General features: G+C 46.1%; 1 protein-coding gene and 1 long non-coding RNA gene across 17 annotated transcripts in view; one reads left to right on the top strand and one right to left on the bottom strand.

The window, feature by feature from the left end:
• Nucleotides 1-24,159, top strand: part of LOC117311639 (uncharacterized) — a 132,562-nt gene that overhangs the window by 47,070 nt on the left and 61,333 nt on the right. For 6 of the 7 annotated variants that reach the window (XR_012330486.1, XR_012330487.1, XR_012330485.1 and 3 more), the window contains exons 3-6: nt 10,506-10,634; nt 10,765-10,902; nt 19,663-19,814; nt 20,670-20,836. This is a non-coding gene — a long non-coding RNA (uncharacterized lncRNA). The remainder of the gene's footprint in view (nt 1-10,505; nt 10,635-10,764; nt 10,903-19,662; nt 19,815-20,669; nt 20,837-24,159) is intronic. The other variant, XR_012330488.1, reaches the window with a different exon arrangement.
• The window catches only part of AFAP1L1 (actin filament associated protein 1 like 1), a 72,993-nt gene that overhangs the window by 44,709 nt on the left and 4,125 nt on the right, over nt 1-24,159 (bottom strand). For 9 of the 10 annotated variants that reach the window (XM_073801859.1, XM_073801858.1, XM_033853375.2 and 6 more), the window contains exons 2-4: nt 2,180-2,308; nt 1,065-1,148; nt 165-262 (exon numbers count right to left, since the gene is read on the bottom strand). In XM_073801859.1, coding sequence (XP_073657960.1) covers nt 165-262; nt 1,065-1,148; nt 2,180-2,308 — 311 coding nt within the window. Of the gene's footprint in view, nt 1-164; nt 263-1,064; nt 1,149-2,179; nt 2,309-7,545; nt 7,726-24,159 lie in introns of all 10 variants that reach the window. The other variant, XM_033853382.2, reaches the window with a different exon arrangement.

The following is a 24,159-nucleotide window of genomic DNA, read 5'->3' as shown; positions in this document are numbered from 1 at the left end:
ACAGTGAGCATGTCATGAGTCATTGAAATGTTCTCACAGTGCTTTTTCTGCCCTTGACCACCACACTGAAGAGAGAGACCCCCAGGAGGGTCCCCAGCATTAGCAGGGAGAGCTTCCCTTACCTCCTCCAGAGGAACAGAGGGCCTGAGAGTGTAAGAACTCACGTGTCTCAGAGGTGGGCTCTTGGCTGGCTCAGGGGTGGCTTCTTTGCAGGACTCCCCGTCGTCCTCTGTCATGTCTCGAAGGTCACTCAGGTCACAGTCTATGAAGGGTCAGGCCATTGGGACAGAGAAAGTGGAGGATGAACATGGCAGAGTGAGAAGAGGGCTAGATTTGGGGTCAGGAAGCTCCACCACCTCCTCCATTAGTGACCCTGGTCAAGCGACTTCATCCCTCTTATCTGTAAAGTGGTCACAATGATCCCTGCCTTGTCTAGCTCCCAGTGTTATTGAGAGGATCGAATGGGATAATACTGTTTGGTACAGTGCTTTGGAAACTTTCAAGGGTTATGTAATGAAAGCATAGTGTTTTCCCAAAGTCTGTCAGTCTGTAAGTCCTCTCATCTGACCCATAGCTTTCTCCCTGTGTTGAACAGTGCTGTCTTCCCTCAGGATAGATCTGGGATCACACACACCCTGCACGCAGCACTGCTCAGCTGCTCCCACACCCTTGGCGCCTCTGCTAGTCCTCACAGCTCCATTTACTGCTGAGCTGTGGGACCACTCAACTCACAGACCAGGTAGCTACTAAGATGGATGTTAGCAGCAGACGAGACAACGCCCTATGTGCCAGCCTTCTTTGGACTGCACATTCATCCCTACCTTTCCTCAAATCTCAGGGATGATCTCCCATAACTGTACGGATTTGTCTAGATTTTCAGACCTGGCAGGGCCCAGAAAGGCAAAGGGACTTTCCCAAAGTGACTCAATGTTGTAATGTTAGAGCCAGGCCCAGATGCAGGTATTTTCCCGCCCAATCCGGGGACCGTTCCAGAGACTGGGGCAGTGGACACGCACGTGGGGGAAAGGACGGCTTCCAGCAGAGGTCAGGAGAGGGCTGCTTACCAAATTCTTCAAAGAGGGACTCCACAAAGCTGGGCCCGGAATGGAGGTCCGCTGTGTTCACATACAGGTAGGAGACTTCTTTGGCTTTGAGGAAGGAGGAGAGCAGGCCCTCAGTGAGGAGGGAGGGGGCCCGGGACCGCTGCTGATGCTGAGGACGGCCAGCTCACCCTGCCCACTTGGACTTCTATCCCACACAGGACACAGCACTCAGGTTGTGAAGCATGTGCATAGCCTAAATCATTTCCCTGCTTTCAAACTTTGTTTCCCTTTTTACATTGCTATTGAGGATCTCCTTCTCCAAGTGAAAGGATGCCCAGAGCCCAGTATAGAGAACAGAGTAGAGGGGCTGCTTTGGGGACAGTCGGCAGACTGCTGCCCCTTTCATCCTCCAACAGTCCTGTGAGGGTGGCCGATGACATTGACCCCTTTTGTCGCTGGGAAGTGAGGCTCAGTGTCACCCAGTGGTGACTTCCCCCCATGTCACTCAGACCCCTTCAACCCTGCGGGACACGATACAGCTCATTAGAGTTTCCTGAGCTCTTGATGTACACATATCATTTCCTGGGCTCACTTGAGGTTGGGGAAAAGGCTGCAGCAGATGAGGAGGCTTTTCTGCTGAGCACACAGTGAGGCAGAGAGACTGTGGGGAATAGAGGCAGAGGCATGAGTAGAGATGGGGGGCAGGTACGCAGCTTATAAAAATGAGGGAGTGTGTGAGTGTGCATCTGAGTGTAGGAGCGTGTGATGTGTATGTGATGAGTATGTGAGTGTGTTGCATGTGAGAGAACGTGTGGGGTGTGTTGTGTGTGATGTGTGTTTGTTACTATGTGAGGTCTACGTGAGAGCATGTTTTTTGTGTGTGAGTGTGGTAGTAGTGTGTACACGAGTGTGCGTGGCATGTGTGTTATGTGAGTTTGTAGAGGGCTGGGGATGGAGGAGGACAAAGAGCACAGTCAGGGCTGTGGTGGAGAAGGGCTGGAGTGGATGGGGACGCTGGCTAAACCATGAAGAGAGGTGAATGCCATGCTGTGCAGTTTAGGCTTCCTCCTGCCAGCAGGCCATGGGGAGTTACTGAGGGCTCTGGAGGAGCTCTGTGTGGAGTGCTGATGGCTGACCTGGGAGGGGCGGCAGGCTCTGCAGGATGGAGGCCACAGCCATCTTCTTCTCCAGGGCGGTGTCGCTGAGGTACTCATGGTCCAGGAGGCTGAGCAGCCCTGTGAGCTCGGGGAGCAGCTGCTCCAGCACTGAGGAGGAAGGCCCATGGAGCATGGTCATGGCTCTGTGTCCAGGATCTGGGCCCGCCCCCACCCTCCAGGACCCAGAGGACGGGGCCCAGGGCAACAGGGAGACCTCAGAGGCCCTCACACAGCTGTCCCAGCGCTGGCCACCAGCCTCCCTGGGGAGAGCTCTGCTCAGTTAACTGTGACGTTTTTCCGGCCTCCCCACTCTGCCTCAGACCTCATTCTGGGCTTGGCCTGAGGACTGAACTTCCCAGGTAGCCTGAGCGGAGGCACTTAGCCCTCTCTTTGTCCCAGCCTGCCCTCTGCTTTGCAGGCCTAGGGGTCCTTCCTCACTGCAGCTCGAGGGTCAGTGCAGGTCCCAGGCAGGAGCCCTGGCTGTCCAGGACACAAGGCAGGAAGGAAGCCTTCCTGTCCCATCAGTCCATACCCTTCAATCTCTGGAACCTTCTGTTTCCGGTGGCTTGACAGGAGCCAAACTAAACATTAACCCTTCCCACCCCTGGCCAAAAACTCTTGTTGCTCTTCTTTTTTCCATGCTACACCAGTGTTTCTCAAACTTAAGTGTATATAGGAATTACCAGGGGATCTTGTCAAAATGCAGATTCTGACTCAGGAGGTCTGGTGTGGGGCCTGAGATTCTGCATTGCTGACAAGCTCCCAGCTAAAACTGATGATGCTGGTCTGAGACCACACAGAGCTGCAAAATCTTAGCGCACAGAGTCCTTTAAAAAGACTGGAGCATGCCAAGACCATGATGTCATCAATGTCTCCCTGTCCCAAAGCAGTATCTTGGGACTTGGTTTGCCTTAGAGCTGAAGACCAACTTCTTTACAGTAGTAGTATTGTCCTCCTTTGCAACTTGCCAATCACTTGTGCCTAATAATATGAGCTGACGTGTGTTGAATAAGTATTGCGAGCTGTGCTAAGTAAGTCCTTTCATACTTATTGTCTTATTTAAATCTCATAGCGTACATTTTATTATCTCCATTATATGGAGGATACAGCTACGGCTCAGAGAGTTTAAACAACTTCTCCAGCGCCACACAGCCAGCAAAGCTTCAACTGAATCTGGTTCCCTCACTCTATACTTTAAACCATGGCACTAGATCGCTTTGCAGTATTTTATAGGATCCTACCAAGTTTTGAGATTGGTCCGATGATCATGCCCATTTTTTAGGTGAAGAAACGGAGGTTCAGAGAAGATAAGTAACTTGCTTGAAGTTACACAGACAAGCGGAAGAGCCAAGATTTAAGCCCCAGTCTCTTGACTCCCAACTCCACGTGCTTCTCCCCACCAGGGCCCCCCTGAGGAAATGGTGAGACTCTGACTTGCAGCTACAGGTCTGGATGTGTAAGAGGGGCTGTAACATGGTGCATAAGAGAATCAGTCCTGGAGCCAGATTTCCTGGGTTCACGTTCAGGCTCCATTATTCATCAGCTGTGGACCTTTGGCAAGTTACTTAACCTATGACTCAGTTTCCCTCTCTGTAAGGGAATGAAATAACAGCACCACCTCATAGGGTTGCTGTGAGGATTAATATTGCCATGTGTGGAAACTGCCTTGCCCCAAACATAGTAAATCTTACCGCAAGTCAGCTATGATTACTGTCATTATAGTATCTGCCATGCTGATCTGTGCTGTAAGATGTGAATATCTGTCTCCCTCAGGAAGAGGGAGAGGCCGTGAGGCTCTGGCAAGTGTGAACGGTACTATGAATCTCAGCTTTCTTAGCATCTAGTATGGGGCCTGCTCAGAGTGGGTGCTCTACGTATGTTAGGTGAGAGAGGGAATGGAGAGATGACCACACTAGGACTTTTTTAAAAAATAGAAATTTTATGTACAGAGAGTGGCACTTGTTGGAAAAATGTGATGTCGTAATCTCTCTGTGCCATTTCCAACATCACCTCAAATTTGATGGAAATGAGCTCAAGGCTGATACTGACAGCTACCAACTTGTGGGCTCTCTCTACCTCTGGGCCCTGAGGTATGGGCTTTCCACACCATGTTTCATCTCATCCCCCCTACACGCCTGTGAATAGGTCCTACTGGGACACCTGTTTTCTAGGAGATGACTTTGAGGCTGAGGGAAGCCGCGGGACAGTTGCACAGCTTGAAAGAGGAGGAGCCAGGCTGATCCCAAGTTTGTGTGATTCCTGGAGCTGCTGTGTTGTACACCTCTAGGCCTCACTCCAGAGCCCACGTGAGGGGCCTCGAGGCCCTGCTCCCTCCAGGGTCGGAGCTCCTGCAGTGCCACTGGGCGAGGGTTCTGGAGGGACAGAGCTCTCTCTTTGAAGTAGGAAATCATTTAAAATCATTTTAGCCAAGTTTTATCTGTTTTGGAGGAAATCTTTTCAAATGGAAACACAAACCTCTCTGGCACCAACAGACACACCAAAAGTCAGTTAACTGTATTCCAAAATATGTCCTGATTTACTCTAATTATGTGCCAGTCTGGCCACTTGGGGGAATTAGAAAATGAGTAAGATATTGTTCCAGTGGCATTCTCCTCTCTCTCTCTCTGTCTCTCTCTCTCGTAATTACTCACCAGGGAGGCTGTGGAAAATGCTATTAAGGAAGGCACCAGAGGGTAACCATGGGAGCTTTCTTGTGGCCTGCAGCCATGGTTCATGTTTGAAAATCCATGACGCTGCCCTGCTATCATTTACAAGTGTCAAGGCTATAGGATGCAGTTGCCATTTATCTCTCTAACCAGTGGCTCTGAAACTTTCTGGCCTCAGAGTTCCTTTACACTTTTAACAATTATTGAAGACCCCCAAAGAGCTTTTGTTTTGTTGGGGTTATATCTATCAGTATTGAGCTTATTAACACTTAAAACTGAGAAAAACTTAAAACACAAAAGTATATAGTCACACATTCCATTAACCTTCAGAGCTACCACATCATCACACATCATATAACCTTTGGAAAACTCTACTGTGTACCCGTAAGACAATGAGAGTGAAGAGGGCATATAAGGTCTTAGTACCATATAAAAGTAGGTTTGACCTTGGGGACCCCCCAAAGCATCCCTATCCCCAGCCACACCTTTCTGAGGATTGCTGTCCTTCAATAAATGACCTCAGATTGCTGAGCTTTTTGTATTCCTTACATCAGTCAGTCTGTCTGTCTGTCTTTCCCTCCCTCCCTCCCTCCCTGCTGCCCTTCCTTTATTTCTTTTCTTTGACTGTGAGGTTCCAAGGATTTCTTGCTGCTATCAGCAAGTGCCTTGTGGGCAACATTGTGGCTTCTAAAAGCTCTCCTGCTTCTAAAGTAAGAACAATTAGTTTCTGATTGAGTTCTCTGCATTTAAAAACATGAGTCTTAGTACCCAAGCTTTGTAACACCTTTCTTTGTTGTTGTTTTTCCTGGTCCTTGGTGGGATTCCTGACATGGGCCCTTGACTTCTAAGTGTTTTTCATTTAACCGAGTTGTGATCACAAAAGTCCACACAGAGCAAAGGAGGGAGCTGAGTAATCTGGGAGAAGCACATGGGGACTCAGGAGCTGCCTGGTCCTAGTGGCACTGGTTTCTGCAGCCTGGGAATTGGCAGGCAGCAGGTGGCGGCAGGAGAGTTACATAGCGATTCTAAAGTACAGTTGGCAGAGGGAGTGTGAGCCCTGGGAGAAAGCTCAGCTTGTACCATTAATGGGCAAGAATCCTTCCTTGAGCTGAGCAGTTACCATTGTGCTGGGCAGTTAATGCACATTATCTCATTTAATCCTCACAAACCACACAAGTCTCTCTGTGTTCTAAGCGGGAGGAAACGGAGGCTTAGAGAAGTGAGGTCACCCAGCCAGTAAGCTGTAAGGCCAGGCTCTCTGACTTCAAAGCTTGCACCCCTGTGCCTGAATCCTCCAGCAGAGGACTTGGGCTCAGAGAAGGGGAGGCCAGGTGGAACAGGGAGGAGGCGGGTGGTCCCTCAAAGCCTGCCTGCTGAGCTGGGTCATGACTTCACTGGGGCTCCTGACCTGGAGGTCCTCTCACTGGATAGATTAGAGACCCTTATTGTGGGGCTGAAATCCTGCTCAGTGGGCCTTTCTCCACTGGGCCCATTGAATTTTAGAGCCCTAAGTGTGTAGATCTCAGAGAAGAAAAACAATTGACTCAAAGCTTATACCCGACTTACCAGCGGAATGTCATCCCAGGGAGAAACTTATACATCATGGTTAAAAGAAAGCTTCCAGCCAGCGCTCCACTCTTTAAAGACAATACAGAACTCTCCAGCTAGCTTTCAGGTGTGGTGAATACAGATGTGCCTTTGATGGCTTCTTCATCTTTAACACCAGAGAATTCAAACCACAGGGATTTAAACCACCAAAGAATTTAATTTGGAGAGAAATCATATGCATATAATGATGTAATGCTTATGACAAATGGTCATACCCTCTCCCAGGGGGTTTGCTGGAAGTGCAGATTCCTGGACCTCCTATCTGAGAGTCTGATTCAGTAGGCCCTGTACTGGGACCCAGGAATCTGCATTTTAATGAGTCCTCCAGGTGATTCCAAGGTTCAACCTGTGAAAAATACTCCACCAGAAAACATACTAGAGGGCATGTCTGTGAACATAAAGAATGTGGGAAGACCTCCCTCATTCCTTAAAAAATTATCATTAGCTATCCCCTTCTGAAATACCTGAGAGTCAAGGTGGGAATAAGAGCCCCTACAGAAGATTGCAACTAGCTGGAACGTGGAGTCTTGCTTAGAAGAGCACAGTGATTAGGGCTTTGGGGTGAGACCTCTGTGAATTGGAACTCTTGTGCTGCCATTTCCGAGCTAAACAAAGATGGGCACATTAGAGAGGTCTGAGCCATGGTTTTCTCATCTGTAAAGTGAGAATAGGATCCCAATCTCCTAGGCTGGGAGAACTAGGTAAGGTCATGCTTGTAAAGTACTCTGTTTGGTGCTGTGCCTGGAGCAAGCACTCATCAACGAGGCCGTATTATTCTTGTTGCTGCTTCCTAATATTCCCCAGACCTATGCAAACTCCGGAGTATTGACCAGATAGTATTTAGCGACAGATTTGCTATAGTTGTTGTAACAGACTTTACGAGGGCACGTCTTAATCTGTGTTTCAATCATAGTAGATGCCCAACAAGCATCTATTCGTTGAACACAGTATTTTGATGACCTAGTCCAATCCTCTAATTTTAAAGATGTGGAAAGTGAGGGTTCAAGAGGTTATTTGACTTAGCGACGGTCACGCAACTAATTGAAAATGAGTATCTAGTGTTAAATTTACCCTAGGCTTGATGCTTAGATAAGTCACAGAAGAGTGGCTGAGAGCACAGGCTGTGCACAATCCGGGTCCCCCTCCCAGCTCTGCCATTTTCCGCTGTGGGGAAATATCTTAACTTTCCTTAGCGTCCAGTTCTTCATCTGTAAACAGTGGGGGTAAAACAGTAGCTGCTGCACATGGTCACTGGAGAGATGAAATAAAAAGATACATATGGTGCTCAGCGCACTCAACCGTGTTCCCTTCATTTGTATGTAATCCCCCAGCAGATTCAGGTGTGGTGCTAGGCACAAGGGAGGGGGGTTCCTGGGGCAAGAGGACACTGTCGACTCTATAAGCCCCACCACGTGGACTGTTCTCAGCCCTGGGCCTGACACTGAGCACAGGTGGTTATGGTGGTTGGAGGTGGTAGGGCCCTCTTCCTCAGAGTGCTCCCATCCCAGGGGCCCCCTCCATGCCACGTGGAGGGACAGCATCTTTCAGTTGGAGGGGCAATAATGCAACCCAGAATCCTGTCCCTGCCGTCCCCAGTCAGGAAAAATCTCCTTCACCAATTCCTACCCCACCTCCCTCCCACCTTTGCTCCTGGTCCAGGTCATCTCTGCTCTCTGCGGGCAGATAAGGGCATCAGGACAGAGCTGCCTGTTATGACTAGATTTTATTTAGAACCATGAATACATTTCACGGATCTTGTTTAGTTTAGTTGAGCCTTAGGGAGGTACAGTGAATTCCAGTGAGGAAAAACCAGGAAGAAATGGTCTAATCACTGTTTATAAGTCTTCACTCTTTTACCAACTGGGATAGACAGAAACCCAAGCGGGGTGATAGTTGTTCTCTGGGATGCAAAAAAGTTTGCCAAATAAAATTAGAAACCTACTTAAAAATATATCTAAGATTAGACCACTCTGTGCGTATTGTTCCTGGTGAATACCCAGCTTAAGACTAAGATCAGTTTTCTCTCTGCTCCCCCACCCTCCCCACCTAAGTGAAATCAACATGAGGTGGTAGAGAGCAGAAATTTAAGCCATAGACAAAAAGCACTGCCACTTGTTCTCAGGATCGCATCCCTGGTGCCGCCTAAGTGAAACCTTTAAGCAAAAGGCCTTCATCACAGCCAGTATGCGTTCTAGTGCAGGGAAGGTCAGATTTATTGCGAGATCTCAAAGGTAATAAGTCTAATTTCCATGACAAAAGTCAAGTGAATAATTCATCTTCAGCAAACCACAAAAATAATAAACCCTGTTTGGGCTCCTACCAAGCTAGCCTGTGGGCACTTTGACTTGTGATCTCATTCCTGGGCACCTTTTAGTCTCTGGAATTCACAAAAATTCTTGGAAACAGCTTGCAAGTTACAATTTTTTTTTTTTTTTTTTTTTTTTTTTTTGCGGTACATGGGCCTCTCACTGTTGTGGCCTCTCCCATTGCGGAGCACAGGCTCATCGGCCATGGCTCACGGGCCCAGCCGCTCCGTGGCATGTGGGATCTTCCCGGACCAGAGCACGAACCCGTGTCCCCTGCATCGGCAGGTGGACTCTCAACCACTGCGCCACCAGGGAAGCCCGCAAGTTACAATTTCATTAAATGCAAAGCAGTAGGAGGAAACCAATTTCTCTTTTCCCCATTTCACTACTTGACAAGCCTCTTTAGGACAAAGATAACTCATCCTTCTTTGTTATCAAAGTCAGAGAAAATGCAACCAGCATGATTTAAAAATGGAAATAGGAAGAGTTGTCAGAATATGGTTTTATGAAGGATATGCAATTTTCCTTTTGGTTCACTCAAATTTCCTTTCTCATTTCCCAACCGCAAAATAACCCAGTTTCCATCTCATAAGGGCTCCTTACCTGGAGAAAGAACCAGTGCATTACTTAAAAAATTTTTGATAATGATTTTAGAGATGACTTTTAGTATACTATTTAAACAAGCTAGCACATTAATGAGGTATGACCTATTATAGCACTGGGGTGGTAACTCACCTTGGAAAGGAAAGCAGTGTGTGGTCTCAATAGTTGGGTAGGAGGAAGGAAGGAAAGAGGAGCCTTTTCTGTGGCTTCCAACCCTGCAGGCCCTTCCAGACAGACCTCCCTCCAGGCTGCTTTATGCTATGTTCCTCAGCCTCTTAACCCCAGGTCTTTGCATATGCTGTTCCCTCTTCCTGTCAGAATTCCCTTCTGCTAACCAGTAATGGCCCCCTTCAGTCCTCTACTCACTCATGACTTCCTCATGGAAACCTTCCCTGTCCTCTTGACCACATACATTCCCTCTATTTTATGTTGACATAGCATCACTCTCCCTGTGGTACTTATCATGGTGAAATGTTATACTTTTCACTGGTCCTCCGGATCCCTGGATGCAAAACCCATGGATGCAGGACCCATGGGACTGACTGTGAGGGACTTGAGCATCCCAGGATTTTGGTAGCTGTGAGAGTCCTGGAACCAGTTCCCTGCAGATACCAAAGGATGGCTGTATTTAAGTATGTATTTCTCTGATTAACGTCAGTTTCTGTCACTTGAGCCTTAACTCCTTGAGGGTAGGAATAGTGCCAGCGTTTTCTGGTGGCTGACACAGAATAAGTGCTTAAGTATTTGTGGAATGAGTGAATTCTTGAAGCAAAGTTTTCCGAAGACTTGATAAAGTCTAACAGCTAGTTAATGTGATTTTAAAACCATGTCTGTCCTCATAGTGACTCAGGATAGTAAGAAGATGCTCGAAAAAAACCAAAAAAACCCACAGGTAACAAAAAGCCCCAGGGCACAAAAGGGAGCAGAAGCCCAATTTCTCACGTGGCTAAGCTCCTCAAACCCTATTTGGTTGAACTTGTATCCCTTGTGTGAATATGGCTGCCAGTTGGTTTACTGATGGGTATTTTGTAATTGGTGGATTTTAACCCTAACAAATAAATGATAATAATTAACATTAATATATGAACTACTTGAGTTCAAGTCTTGTTCCCCATTTTCTAGGTGTGCACCTTTGGGACACGTATATAACCACCCGATGCACATCGTTGGTGACCTACGGGCATATCTACCTCAGCAGTGGGAATGGGCCCTAGTACATGAGAATGTGCCTTAAACAGTGTCTGGCACATAGTAAGTACTGAATAAATATTAGGTATTTGCATTACTCTTCCTTTACTATTATATGTCATACCTTGCTTTAAGAGATTTACATGTGTTATTTACATAATTTAATTATTAATGAAATCCATAATTCTTACAGGTGTGGGAACTGAGGAGTGCAGAATGGGAAGACTACTGAGGCTACTTAGAGATGCCTCTCCCAGTGCTCCTTCAGGATGCTGCTTCCATCTATGTTAAGCCCTGAGTTAACTCTGCAGAGAGGCCCCCAGTCACACAGGTGAGGCTGGTGGAATTGCCCCTTCACTTCGTGGGTACAGAAATCTCTCCTTCCCCTGCCCACAGTCTCTTCCAAGTTACTGCAGATCTACCCATCTGGGGCCATGGAGATATTTCACTTCCTTCCTCTGAATTTACAAGCACTTCTCTGAGTCCAAATGAAGGCCAAACAGTGGGCAGGACGTTGGAGGGGACCTCACTGGTTGGACTAGCATTGTTGATCACTAAAACAAACACTTCCTGTTGTCCCGAGCATACAGGGAAGACCATGGTTCATGTGGGCTGGAAAAGAATGAAAAAGGAGCAGCAAAGAAACCCAGCTGCAAAGCCACTGCCTTGTGCTGACTGCTTTCCAGGAGTTAAATATAGCTCCTGTGTGAGGGAGGCAGAGGGGGTGGCGAGGTCACCTTGAAAGGCTTTTGTGTGTGTTAATTACAGCTTATGCAGGAAACTGAATATCGTTCATGCTGAAGAAAATAGTACAGTTTGACTCCCTGGGAGAGAAACCCAAATCCTGAGGGAAGTGGTAAAGAAGAGTGGAAGATTTGGGATTTGGTAGGAGAGTATCTGGTTTGGGTTCTGACTCCTCCTACTTGCTAGTGTGGAATCTGGGGTAAGTGAGCCCCTCTGAGCATCATTTTCCTCTTCTGTTAAGAAGGGATTTAGAATCCCCACGTGCAGGTTTGTGGGAGGGGAAACGGGGAATGGTGGGGTAAGAGTTTGTAAACCGTAGGGATTTTTACTGGGGATGGACACGTTCCTCTGTAGCACAATTCTCTGATGTACTTGTTTCAGGAAGACAGGGAGGCAAGACAATTCTCTGATGTACTTGTTTCAGGAAGACAGGGAGGTTGCAGGTCAGTGGGGAAGCAGGTTGTGGGGATGTTTTGGGGTGACTCACTTCCTGGGAGTCAGGCCAGGGTGACAGGCTCAGGGAAACACCCTGCATCTTAATGGCCTTTTGAGCAGCAGCTCTGCCCAGGTCTTGTCATCCACCAGGACACCTCTCGTTCTGGACACCTTGTTTCTCAGCCCTGGGCGGCCAGGGAAGCGGTAGCTCCCTCTCATCAAGACATTTCCAGACAGGAGGGGGTGGGGCAAGCCACCGACTTCCGAGGAAATAACTTTTGGCTGTGGGACTGGGCTCTCCCAGAATTGTTCCTTTGTGTGCAGATTCCTCCCTGTTTAGCTCACAAAGGAAATGGTTCCAGGAGGAAGTGGAAAACTGTGACACACATGCTCAGGCCTCACACACAAGATGGCAGCTGTTTCCATTTGCGGCAGTCCCTATCATCTCCTTTACTAAAAGGAGTGGCCTGGGATACCCAACGATAAAGGCAGGTCGTGTTTTTGAGCTCTTAAGTGATGTTCCAGATGTTATGCTAAGCATTTTGCATGGACTGCTTCATTTAATTCTCATAATGGCCCTGTGAGGTAGTTGCTGTTCTTCACCCTCTGTTTTACACATGAACCAAATGAGGCTCAGAGAGGCACAGTTGTTTGTCTAAAGGCACATGGCAAGCAGAACCAAGATTCAAACCTAGACCTAAGTCTAAGGCCTAAACGTCCAGTTGCTGCATCATAATTCCTTCTTGCCGCCTTCTTCTAACAGAGGTTCCCTACCTCCAAAGCTTGATGGAACCAGCAGTGAGTCCCTCACAACCATTTCCCACTGGTGCCCATTCCTAGGATGGGTGCCTGGTCTGAAGCCTAGATGGGGCTGGGCTTTCTGCTTCTGAAAAGTTTGAGTTTGAGGACCCATCTCACCAATAGCCTGGGACAGACATTGAAGATGTCTGGCGAGGGGTTTGCGAATAATGCACATAATAATAAAGATATCCAAGGATGGCAGTGAACATTTATTGAACACTTCTTACAATCTGGGCTCTGGGCCTACCACTTTTATTTCTTTTTATAAATTAGGACTTCATGTGGACAAAACTTGGGTTAATCCTAATCCTTGCTTCATGAGACACTCATCATTGGTCCATGCATGCTCCACTTTTATTTAGTTATTTATTTATGTAATCAGTTATTTTTGCTAACGTAGTAAGTACCCACAAATCTACCATGCAAAGCAAAAGCCTGAATCCAGATGATATCATACATCTAACTATGATCCCATGCTTCTGCTTCCCCCTCCAACCTAACTGCCATCCTGAATGCTGTATTCAACACATCCTTGCTTTCCCTTGTAGATTGCAACTAGATATACCCATACAAAATTTTAGTTGCTTTAAACTTTATTAAAAGGGCATAATGCTGTAGGTAATCTTTTGTGACTTTTTTCTTTACCATGATACTGCTAAGGTTTATCCATAGCATTGCCTGTCACTGTGTTCATTCATTGTGCTATATGATATTCCACTGCGGGAAGATTCTCCATGACTAACACTCTGTGCCTATTACGTCATTTAATCTTTGCAACAACCCCACGTGGTAGGAGCTCTTCTTATCACAGTTTTACTGACAAGAAACTCTGAGCCCTAGAGAGTCTAAAGAACTTGCTGGAGGTCATAGGTGCCAGGTTTGCATCTTTCTGGCCCCCACTGTATGCTGTGTTTTGGTGTAGAGGAGAAAGCACAGGAACTAGAGCCAAAAGCCCTGGGCTCAAGGTCCAGCTCCACACTTACTGGCTGTGTGGCCTTGGGCAAGTTGCCTCATGCCTCTGAGCCTCAATTTCCTCAACATTGAAGTGGGGTGATGGTAACTGCCCTATCTACCTCTCAGGCCTGTTGTGAGACTCAAATCTTACAATTTCTGTGAAAAGTGACAGCACTCTGTAAACTGAAGTTTTGTAAATCAGTACATTGTGATTAATGATCTATGTGCCATCTGCTCCCCTCCCCACCAGTCAAACAAAAATAACCTGTGTAGGATTCAAGAGATGAGACTGAACAGCATCCCTATTCAGAAAGGCAAGGATTAGGTTGACAATCAGCCCACAGAAGTCTTAGTGTGATTCAAGAATCAGAAAATCGTCAGTAGAGGCCTCAGGCTGCACTAATGGGAACGGAGTATGTATTTATCTTTGTTCTGTTCAATGGAGTTTAAAAAAATATTACTTTTTTTTTTTTTTTTTTTTTTTTTTTTACTATTTCTTACCTGTTTTCAATATCTGAGGCCCTACCCCATTACTCTTTGCTTGTGGTGTTTCCTCTGCATGGCTTGTTCTCCAACCACTATCCCCTATTAGCTGTGTGTCCCTGGGCAAATTACTTCACTTCTCTGTGTCACCTCATCTGCATAATGGGGATAATAACAATACCTACACCTTACAGGGCTGCCATGAAGATCCAGTGAGGTGTTATATGGACTGTTTAGAACAGTTCCTGACACATACAGAATTGACTATTGTTATTATTTAAAATCTCCCCTACTCCCCCGAGAGTGCCCACTTATGTTTTGACAATTGGTTTAGAGGCCACTTCCTCCAGGAGGCCCGTCCTGCCTTCCTGCACAGGTAAGGTCACCCTGTTATAGCCTCCAGAGCAGACAATTTGTTCATCTTCCTCCATTAAAGTGTGAACAGTGAGAGTAGAGATGATGCCTGATTTAATATCTGCCACCGCTGCCCAGTGCCCAGTACCGTAATGGGCACACAGCAGGTGCACTGCAGAGGGATTAACTAACAGCCTGAATTCAGAGGAACAACCACAGATGAAGGAGGGGGCTATTAATCCTGTCTATGACAACCATCTCCAAGAGCAGAAGGGCTCATGGGGATGGGGGAAGAGGGAAGGTGGGGCAGACTTGTTCTCTGGGGCTCTGGAGGGCGGTCCTGGAACAGTGGTGGCCGCTTAAGACCATATTATTAGGTTCACTGTATATAGGAACTCTCCAGAATTCTGAACTAAGAAGAGAGCCAGGTGGGCTGAGCCCAGGTGGACGGTGCCTTGGCAGGAATGTGGGGGTGTGTTAGTCAGTGGGTAACTGTGACACTGGGTGACTGGGGTGAGAAACATGCAGAATCACACCTGGGATTTGTCCTCCCTAGCCCAGCGACCCGAGGCAGGTGACGTCAGTTTTCTCATCTGTGAAGCAGAGGTAAGGAGAGCAGTCATGTCAGAAGGTTGTGGTGAGCAGAAAGGGAGATAATGTATGAAAAGTGTTAAGCTCTGTGCCAAGCACATATGAAACCTTTTGCAAAGGTTGGTTATTACTATTAATGTTGTTGCTGTTGCTAGTAATCACAGGGGATTCAGGCATTACCCAGAGGTTAGTCTAGACATTCTAGATGGGAGGCTAAATGTTAGGCTCAGAATGGCCACCCTGACTGCTGCCCAGGTGGAAGGTCCACCCTCTTCCCTCTCTTCCTTCCTTCGCCTTGCCTGCAAAAGCCTTCCAGTGGTAACCTTGGATTATGTTCTGGGCCAGGTCCCTGTGAATGCAGCCCACAGAGAGCCCAGCCACCCCGGGCAGGCTTTGGGAGATGCCTAGGGTGATTCCTGCCTCTAGGGCTGGGGGTGGGATCAAGAAAATGATGGTTGAAGGTCCTGGGAAAGAATGTCTTGAGTCTTAAAGAACCCCAGACAGATGTCTCCTTTGCTCTCCCATTAGATCAACAATTCTATACACTTAACTCTATTTGAAAATGGACAGAGTGTGAAGTTTTATGTTTCCCTGTTCTTAAACTTGAAGGTGAGTTAATCTTACACAATTTGCTGCTCACCTGCAGTATTTGCTGTAGTTCCTAACTGGTCTCTTCTCTTCAAACTCTCCCTTTCTACTCTGATGTGAGCTTTCATTGCCCCCAAATGGCAACACAGCATAACCCCCTCCTGCTTGTACCTTGTCAATAGCTCCCCAGGGCCCAGACACCAGTTTCCTTTGTGACTCAGATGATGAAAGATCTTCACATGCTCCCTGTACTCGCTGTGGTTTATCATCATTCCCTCTGTAATTCCATCCCTTCCCAGGATGGGCAGGCAAGAAGTGAAAGGGAAAGCATCAGAGAGAGAACTTGGAATCCATTCTGATTTTTTAAGAAAGGCGATCATTTGTAGACCTGTAGTTTAAGCATTAACTTTTTTTTTAAATTGTATGCTTCCTGCATGCTGAGTGCTTTTCTTGCACAAATCCAATTATTCCCCATAGTAGACAGGAGATTGTTATCTCCATTTTTAGTTGAAGAAACTGAGACTTGGGATTAAGTGGAAGAAGTAGAGCTGGGATTCAAACCCTGGCAACCTGACACTGCAGCCAGTGCACTCAGCTCCCACATCATGCTGCCTCTATTATTAGTTACCAATCACACTCTCAGTTATGGACCTGGATGATAAGGCCCTACTTGAGGCTCTATTTTACCTCTACCTGCTTCTCTGGGCTGTAAGCATGCTGACCATTTTGTGCCCTGAGCATGGCTTCTGTGCCTCTCTTCTTTCTACTCTGCCATTTTCTCCACCTGGAATGCTGTTCCCCCAGTGTTTCTGAGGTTCCTGGCTAGAAAGTGTCCCTTGAGTCTTCTGGGCCTTTATTTATTCTGTTTGATGGACACTGGCCAGATATGACCTCATGTCACAGGAATTGGTGACAGTCTTAGTTTCTCTGCCTCACTAGGAGATTTGGAGGTGCAGGGACCCTACGCTTCCCCTCTGTTACTCCTTAGAGCTACAGCTGATTGCTGGCTGGAGGTGAGGAAATGCGACTGGTCCCTCCAGCTTCCCAGCACACTCCTAGATCATTTTTCTTCTTGGTTCAAGTAAAGCTAAAATAAAATCCCCCTTGGTTTCATATCAGCTGGATCTGCTCTTTGCAAACCCTTCAACAAGAATGGGCAGGAAGAATAAATATTTATTCTACAAATGAATAAATCTGATTCCATCTTCAAAAGAAAGCCTAGTATAAATTATCATAATTTCTCCGTTCTAAGATTTCACTGATTTAAAGATATTTTATCTGCTAAATAATAGCTTTTTGAAAAAAAAAATCAGAAAAATGAACAAATTAATATATCAAATTTAAGATACGTTCTGATTTAAAAAATATGTCTTGGTATCAATGAAATATTTTTTAAAATATGATCCAATTCAATTTTGATTTTTTTCTTTTGATTCTGGTGGTCTCAAAAAGAAGGCTCCAAGCCTTGACTAAATCACTGTGAAGCATGGGCAGGTGTCAGCCATGTCCCAGCCCTGAACCCCTGGGGGTTGCTGGGTCAACAAGGGCATGGCAGACCAATCATACACCAATGGCAGCCCTGAGGCCCCCAAGGCCAGTAGACAGGTTTTCTCCCCAGCAGATCTATGTCCATGCTCTGCTGACACCTCATGACCATGTTAGTGGTTCTGGGGAAAGCTGACTAGGAGTCCATCATGTGATCTTAGGCAAGACACCGCCGCTTGAGCCTCAGTTTTCCCAGTTGTAAAGTGAGAGGCATAAGGTTAGATAGGGGGTTTTCAAATGTTCTTCAGATGGAGCTTTGGGATCTGGGAGGCTTCTTTAGGGGCTGCCTTGGGAGTAGGAAGATGGAATGGACTGTACTCAGTATTTTCATTCCCACTTCCCCCAGAGCAAGTCTTTGCTTAAGATTTTGTTTGCAAAAAGTAGTTTGAAAAACACTGGTAAATGGCATTCTGGGGTCTTTCCAACATTAGTCTTGAATATATACTCTTGTATGATCTAAGGGCAGTGCTTCATTTCTCAGCCTGGACACACCCTCAGAATCCTTCTCACCACAGACACTCCCAGACTCACTGCAGTTTAATCAAGGGGTTGGCAAGCTTTTTGTGTAAAGGACCAGATAGTAGCTACTTTAGGCTTTTCAGGCCACATGTGGGCGGGGCCTCTGTTGCACTCAATAGCAAGAAAGCAGCCATAGACAATACATAATGAATGCCCATGGCTGTGTGCCAATAAAACTTTATTTAAAAAAGACATGGTGGACTGGATTTGGTCTACCAGCTGAGGTGTGCTGATACCTGGGCTATAATAAATACTTCAGCCTGACAGGTGAAGAAATTGAAGCCCAAGGAGGGGATTCAAGGAACTGGATTTGGTTGGAACCCCCGTCCCCCGGACAGCGAGCATGCTTCCACCACTCCACACTGCTCACTTAGCCATGACCCTTACCCTGATTTGGATTGTGGGCATCTGAGATTACATGGTTGAGGGAATGGTGCCTGGAAAAGACATGTGCCCCACTTCTCCCTCTCAGGATATCAGTTTTCTCCTAGGTTCTTAGAGGGCTATAAAAAGCCTCTGAGCTTGCCTCCTGTGGGACGTGCTGTCGGTAAATTCCCCAGAGCTGGAATGACTACAATGTGGTGCCACATTCTGCCCCCTCTGCAGCCTGACAGCTGTGCAGGGAGAAGAATCAGGCCTGGCAGGCTCTGCCTCTCCACTCCCACTTGGGGTGTGGCTGGGATTCCCCAAGTGGAATTTTAGATGGAGGACAAACCCTGCCTGGGCCCTCCTGGGGCAGGCTCTTTGCCAGTTCCAGGAGGATGAGTGTTTCTTGAATTCTAAACACCAAAACTCCAAGGGCCACAGTGGGAAGAGTGTAAAGGGTAAGAAACAAAAATCTCACACCAGCTGCCTGGCCATACCATTCATTGATGGAGGGTGTCTATCCTGGAATTGTTTAGATCCCCTTTCCCTCCCATGCTTCCCACCTTGAAATCTTTACCTAGTAAGTCCTTGTGGCTTATCTGGCAAGTCCTTCACATAATTGACCTGGGAATGCCCCTCTCCACTGGAGAAGCAATGGTAAAGAATTTACGTTTGGAGGTGGGCAGGGCTGAGTGAATAAATCGACCTAAGCCTCAGTTTCTTCATCTGTAAAATGGCGATATTTTAAAAAATACATATACAACACATTTTAAAGTAGGTGCTGAAAATAAATTACAGTAAATAAACTTAAAATGCATCAGATGTCAAAGTCATGATGAATTTTCCCATCGAATTCTGTTGGGAGGTGGTGGTGGTGAGACTGCAGGGCTCAGGGAAGATAAATATCACAAATGTATCCAAAACTTCAAATTACCTATGCATTCACACACTGACATGGGCCACAAACATGCCTTCACAAGAACTGTACTTATTAGTCTATCACAGAACCAGATTTTGCCATAAACTACAAAATTTTTAATACCAAGTTGTATTTATATCTTTATAATTGATATACATGTCCTAGCCGTGATTTTAGAAAATAAAAGCTGTACTCTGTACAGACACTGTCCACTCACAACTGCTGGCAACATTTTTGGATGGCATTTCTCCCCCAGTAAAATTAATGGCATATTTTATGTACATGAAAGTCAAACTGCACCAACTTCATGATTGTTGAGAGAATTAAATGGCTCAATGTCCATATGTAAACTGCCTGACTCATGGTGAGCGCTCAGTTGGCTATTATTAAACATCTTCTATGTGCTAGACACTGGAACTGAGATGTAGAGACAGTCTCAGAGCACAGGTTCATATACACACAGAGGAGGCATTTAAGCTAGTACAATACAGTCTTCTAAAAGCTGAGACTGAGGAGCGTGGTGCTAACCCAAAGTCAGTGGGAAGGTCGAGGGAGGATGTGGCAGGTAGTTTTCATGGAGATGATGCTGAGTGGTCTCTTTCAGGGAGAGGGAATAGCAGAGTCATCTTTTTGAACCTCAGTTTTTACATCTGTCCAATGGGGAGAATGTCTCAGCTGACCCCTTCACAAGGCTTTTGCCAGAGTTAAGAAGAGAAACTCAAGGCTGAAAGGGTTCCAGAGAAAGGATTTTAGTGGTCAATTCTCTGTTTGAATATCCCTGCTATTACACAGGTTCCTTCTGGCCCAGAGTGACCCCCCTGTGGACGACTGCCGAGTGAGAGCATGCATGATTACCAGAGGTTGCCCAAGCTCCAAAGGAAGAACTCCGTGATCAACACCCCTGACACTACGTGGAAATGGACACGACTGATGAATGTGAAAAGGTTTCTAGAACTTAAAAGCTTTATAAAAATGTATGTACTGATATTGCAGAAGTGAGTGGCTGAGCCAGCGCTAGGATGTGGGATTTCTGCTTCTGTGTCCAGATCCATTCCCCAGCTGGCCCTGTGTGCTGGCACATTTATTGGAGGTTTGTCTTCTCAGGCTAGAGTTCACAGACCCTGGGAGTCCATGGCAGAGGGCAGGGTGGGGTTAGGGAAGAAACCCCGAGAAAAATACAGTGTGTCTCTGGAAGTCCACTGCACAAAGATTTTTTGGGGGTGTTTGTTCAGTTATGTTATGGACGATAATAGAAATTTGTTTGACTTTAGATCAAATGAGACATTTCAAGCTTTTGGAAGACACTTTGGGTAACAGACCCAAACCCTAGAGTTTCACTTGGTTGAAAAGTGTGAAAGGCAGTGCTAGAGCAAGTAATGGAATCAAGCAAGGTGTTTGAGCAAGGACAAGGGTTATGATAAACCAGTGCACTAGAACAGTGAGCATATCAGACTCACCTGAAGCTTTGCAAGAAGTACACATTCCCAAACCTCACTCCAGACCCACTGATCAGACCTCTGGGGGTATAGTTTCAGTAGGCTCCCTAGGAGATGATTCTGGGCCCAGCTGGATTCGAGAACCACTGCTTTAGACAATAGAGAGTGGTCCTGAAGGGAGGTTGGACATGCAAGAGTAGAAACAGGAAGCTCCTGTAGGAGATGACAGGATATAGGAGAAGAAGCCATCCAGAATACATTTTTCAGTAACAGTCCACAGAATTAGGGGTGTGATTGCAAAAACGATGAAAGCAAAGGAAACGATGAATAATGACAAAGTCTGTGTTTCTGTCCCCAAAATAGGAATCATTGAAATGGAAAATCCTGGAGCTGAAAGTGGCCGTATCCAGCTCTACTCTGTGAATTTTGTATTTTTTCTTTTATTTATTCATCATCTCAACAGACATGTTTTGCGAATATACTACATGCAAATTACTACATTGGGTGCTAGGAAAAGAACTGTGAACGAGGTAAGAAGGACCCTGCCCTCACAGAGCTCACATTAACAGCTAATTCATTCCCATAATTAATCATAACTGCAAAGACGGTAACCAATGAGATGTACAGAGTGCTAGGGTTACCTGTAATGGGGGATGTAGCTTGGGAGACAGGGAAAGATTGTCTTGAGGAAGTAATGTTTGAGCAGATCACTAAGGATGAGCAGGAAGGAGTTAACCTGGTGAAGGTACAAAGGCCAGTGTGAGGAGAGCCCATAGTAAGAGATGGGCAGGGGCCCAAAGTGAGTTGGTGACAGGCAGGGTGGGTCCTTGAGGGCCACCACCAGGATTGTAGTCTATATCTTAAGAACAATGAGAAACCGTTAAAGAGGTTAAGTACAATCAGATCTACAGCTTTAAGTAACTGTCTTTAATTGCATCCTCTTCTTCCCAAATTCTATCCACAAGCATAGATAATTCGTAAGTCCCATTAAAAGCTATGATATATTGCACATTTGAATAAAAGATGAATGCTTCAGGGCTTCCCTGGTGGCGTAGTGGTTGAGAGTCCGCCTGCCGATGCAGGGGACATGGGTTCGTGCCCCGGTCCGGGAAGATCCCACATGCCGCGAAGCGGCTGGGCCCGTGAGCCATGGCCGCTGAGCCTGCGCGTCCGGAGCCTGTGCTCCGCAACGGGAGAGGCCACAACAGTGAGAGGCCCGCGTACCGCAAAAAAAAAAAAAGATGAATGCTTCAGGTTGAAGTATATACTCCTACAAGTCCTGTTCTCTATAGTTTGCAAAAGGGTCAGGCCTATAGAAACCTCTTGAATTGAGTGACAGTTGTTTTAACTTATATATTACTGTGATCCCTATTACTGTGATAGGAGCCACTCTGGGGCTCCCTGATCTGTGGCCACTCAGCCTCTGCTTCATTATGTTCCTGGGCACCTCCTACTCTGTCATTGAATAGCTCTTTTCATTTGTATGCTTCTCCCAGATTGTGCCCCAGTTGGTCTGTGTTTAACCTCTTGTATAGCCTTCTGGAGAGTCTTTCTATTACCTCTTCTACAGGACAGCTAGTTTGAGAACTGATCTCATGTACCCCCTTCAAATTTAGTCTTATTCACAAACAGCCCCATTTCCTTCAATAGCTCCTCACGTGATTGTGTTGTTAACAGAAAAAGAGAAACAGGAAGGGTGATCTGATTTGGTGGTGAATAAGATGAGTTCAAAATTGGGTCACTTGGAGGTTGAGTTGACTTCCAAATGGAAACTTCCACAGGCAGGAGCCAGTGCAGGAGAGTGGAGCTCAACTCATGGCTGAAAATGGACATTAAGAGTAGACGTCATAATGGGGCTTGGTTGTCTACAGGTGTGAGTTTAGAGAGAGGGCTGAGGTGGTGGAGAGAGAGGGGCAAGAGCCATCAAAGAAGAAAAAGTGAGCTAGAGAAAAGATGGGAAATAACAGTTAGTAAGCACTTATCATGGGCCAGGTGCTGGGTGCTGGGCAAATATTACCACATTGCAGTCTCCCAATTTTGGGTGTCATTATTCCTGCTTTTCAGACTAGCAGAATAAGACTTAGTTGGGTCACTTGCCTTAGGGCAAGAGAAGCCCAGAGGCTATGAGCACCTATAACAGTGGGATTGGAGGTGGGAGAAGGAGAGGCAGAAAAGCCTTCTGGCAGAGGGATGGAGCAGTGGTTAACCTAGGTTTATCAGATTGCAAAATTCATGCTTTCTCCATCTTTGCAAATAGGAGAATCCATTTAGAAAAGCGTAGAGGGTCAGAGCTACAGAGAGGCCCAGAAGATGGGACTGGGAAGGGTGAAAAATTAGACAAAATGGAAGCCGTTTGTGACCCTTAGATGTGGGCTTTCAGCAGAAGGTGTGACTGGAAGTGAGACTGCAGGGAGGGAAAGAAGTGTGTGGGAAGAAACAGGAAGCTGCTGTTGGTGTGTATGGTAGTGGGGTTTTATTTTTCTGTTCAATTGCAAGGTTTTTGCAGAAGGATAAGAAGGGTATGAGAAGCTAATGGTATCCAAAAACAGGGTTGTTTTTCCGAACCAAACATCAGAATGAAATAATGATAGGCTCTTGGCAGAGAGTGGAGAGGGAAGAACTTACTCGGCAGGGTACTCACCCATGTGAGAAGTGGGGTTTGAAACTGATAGTTGAGGGAGAGGCAGAATAAACCCTGTGTGGGACAAGGCAGTGGAAGTGATGTCTAGTGCCAGCAGAAGCCTCTTCAGGGAAGAGAGTAAGGTTAAATCCTATACATACAACCATTGCAGAGTGTGGCTAAAATCCAAGTAATTATATTTGATAAATGTAACATCTATCATCTACTGAATGTTTCCTAAGTGCTACCTTACATTTTTCCCATGACACTCCAAATGAAATGAAACTGACATTCAGAGAAATTAAGTAATTTATCCAATTCATACAAGATCATACAGCTAGGAAGTCGTGGTCAAAGCCTAAATTTGTCCATTCTCTGAATGACTCAGCTCTACTGAGTCTCCAGGCCGACAAAGATGACCTTATGGAACATGTTTGGAGGGAAAACATGAATATGGGTGCATGTTCCTTTTGGAAGAACAGTAATTGATAGGAGTAGAGAATGAACTCAGATGTCAGGGAAGAGGTATGGGAATTCACAGCCTTGGGGACAGATGTTGGGCAATGAGTCATGGATGGGAGCTCATCATAGGAATGGCTATGGGCTACTTGGCCAATGGAAGCCACAGATAGGGAAGATGTGGCTTCCGTAATATAGATTTCAAAGCTGGTCCAACAAAGGCAAGACACGAGTAGGTTCTTCTAGCATCTCTTAAATAATAAAAATATCACTTAATGAAAAGCAGAGCTTCAGATTATGTCTTGAGTTGCCCAGGAGACAATATGATCTCCCAGAGAATATAATTCAGCAGAAGAAACTCCCATCTTGGGTTGAATGCAACTAGTTGAAAAAGAACTAGTTGTAAAGTAGAAAGGAAAGGAAATTTGGGGAAATTGATTGTTTCATATGAGCTAGGCATATCAGATACAACCTTGGACATTAAGAAGGTGTATTAAAAATTAGAGAAAATTTAGACCAAAGGCTTTAAAGCAAAGAACTCGAGAAGACTAGAAAGTTCACAAAAGCAAAAAGACACAACCATAGTCAGCAGGCAGGAATAAATAGAATAAATAAGAGAAAATAGACACATTGGCCTTATATATTAATATTTTGTCAGTCACTCAGAAACTCTCATCAAATGGTTCAGTTATTGCACGTCAGAGATGGATTTCCGAGAGACGCGCACCATGAAGGAGCTCCACGGATACAGAAATTATGACATGGTCCCTGTCT

This window comes from Tursiops truncatus, chromosome 3, assembly GCF_011762595.2.
Source record: "Tursiops truncatus isolate mTurTru1 chromosome 3, mTurTru1.mat.Y, whole genome shotgun sequence".
NCBI lineage: Eukaryota > Metazoa > Chordata > Mammalia > Artiodactyla > Delphinidae > Tursiops > Tursiops truncatus.
The sequence above is the reverse complement of the archived record's forward strand: the minus strand, read 5'-3'. Positions and strand labels throughout refer to the sequence as shown.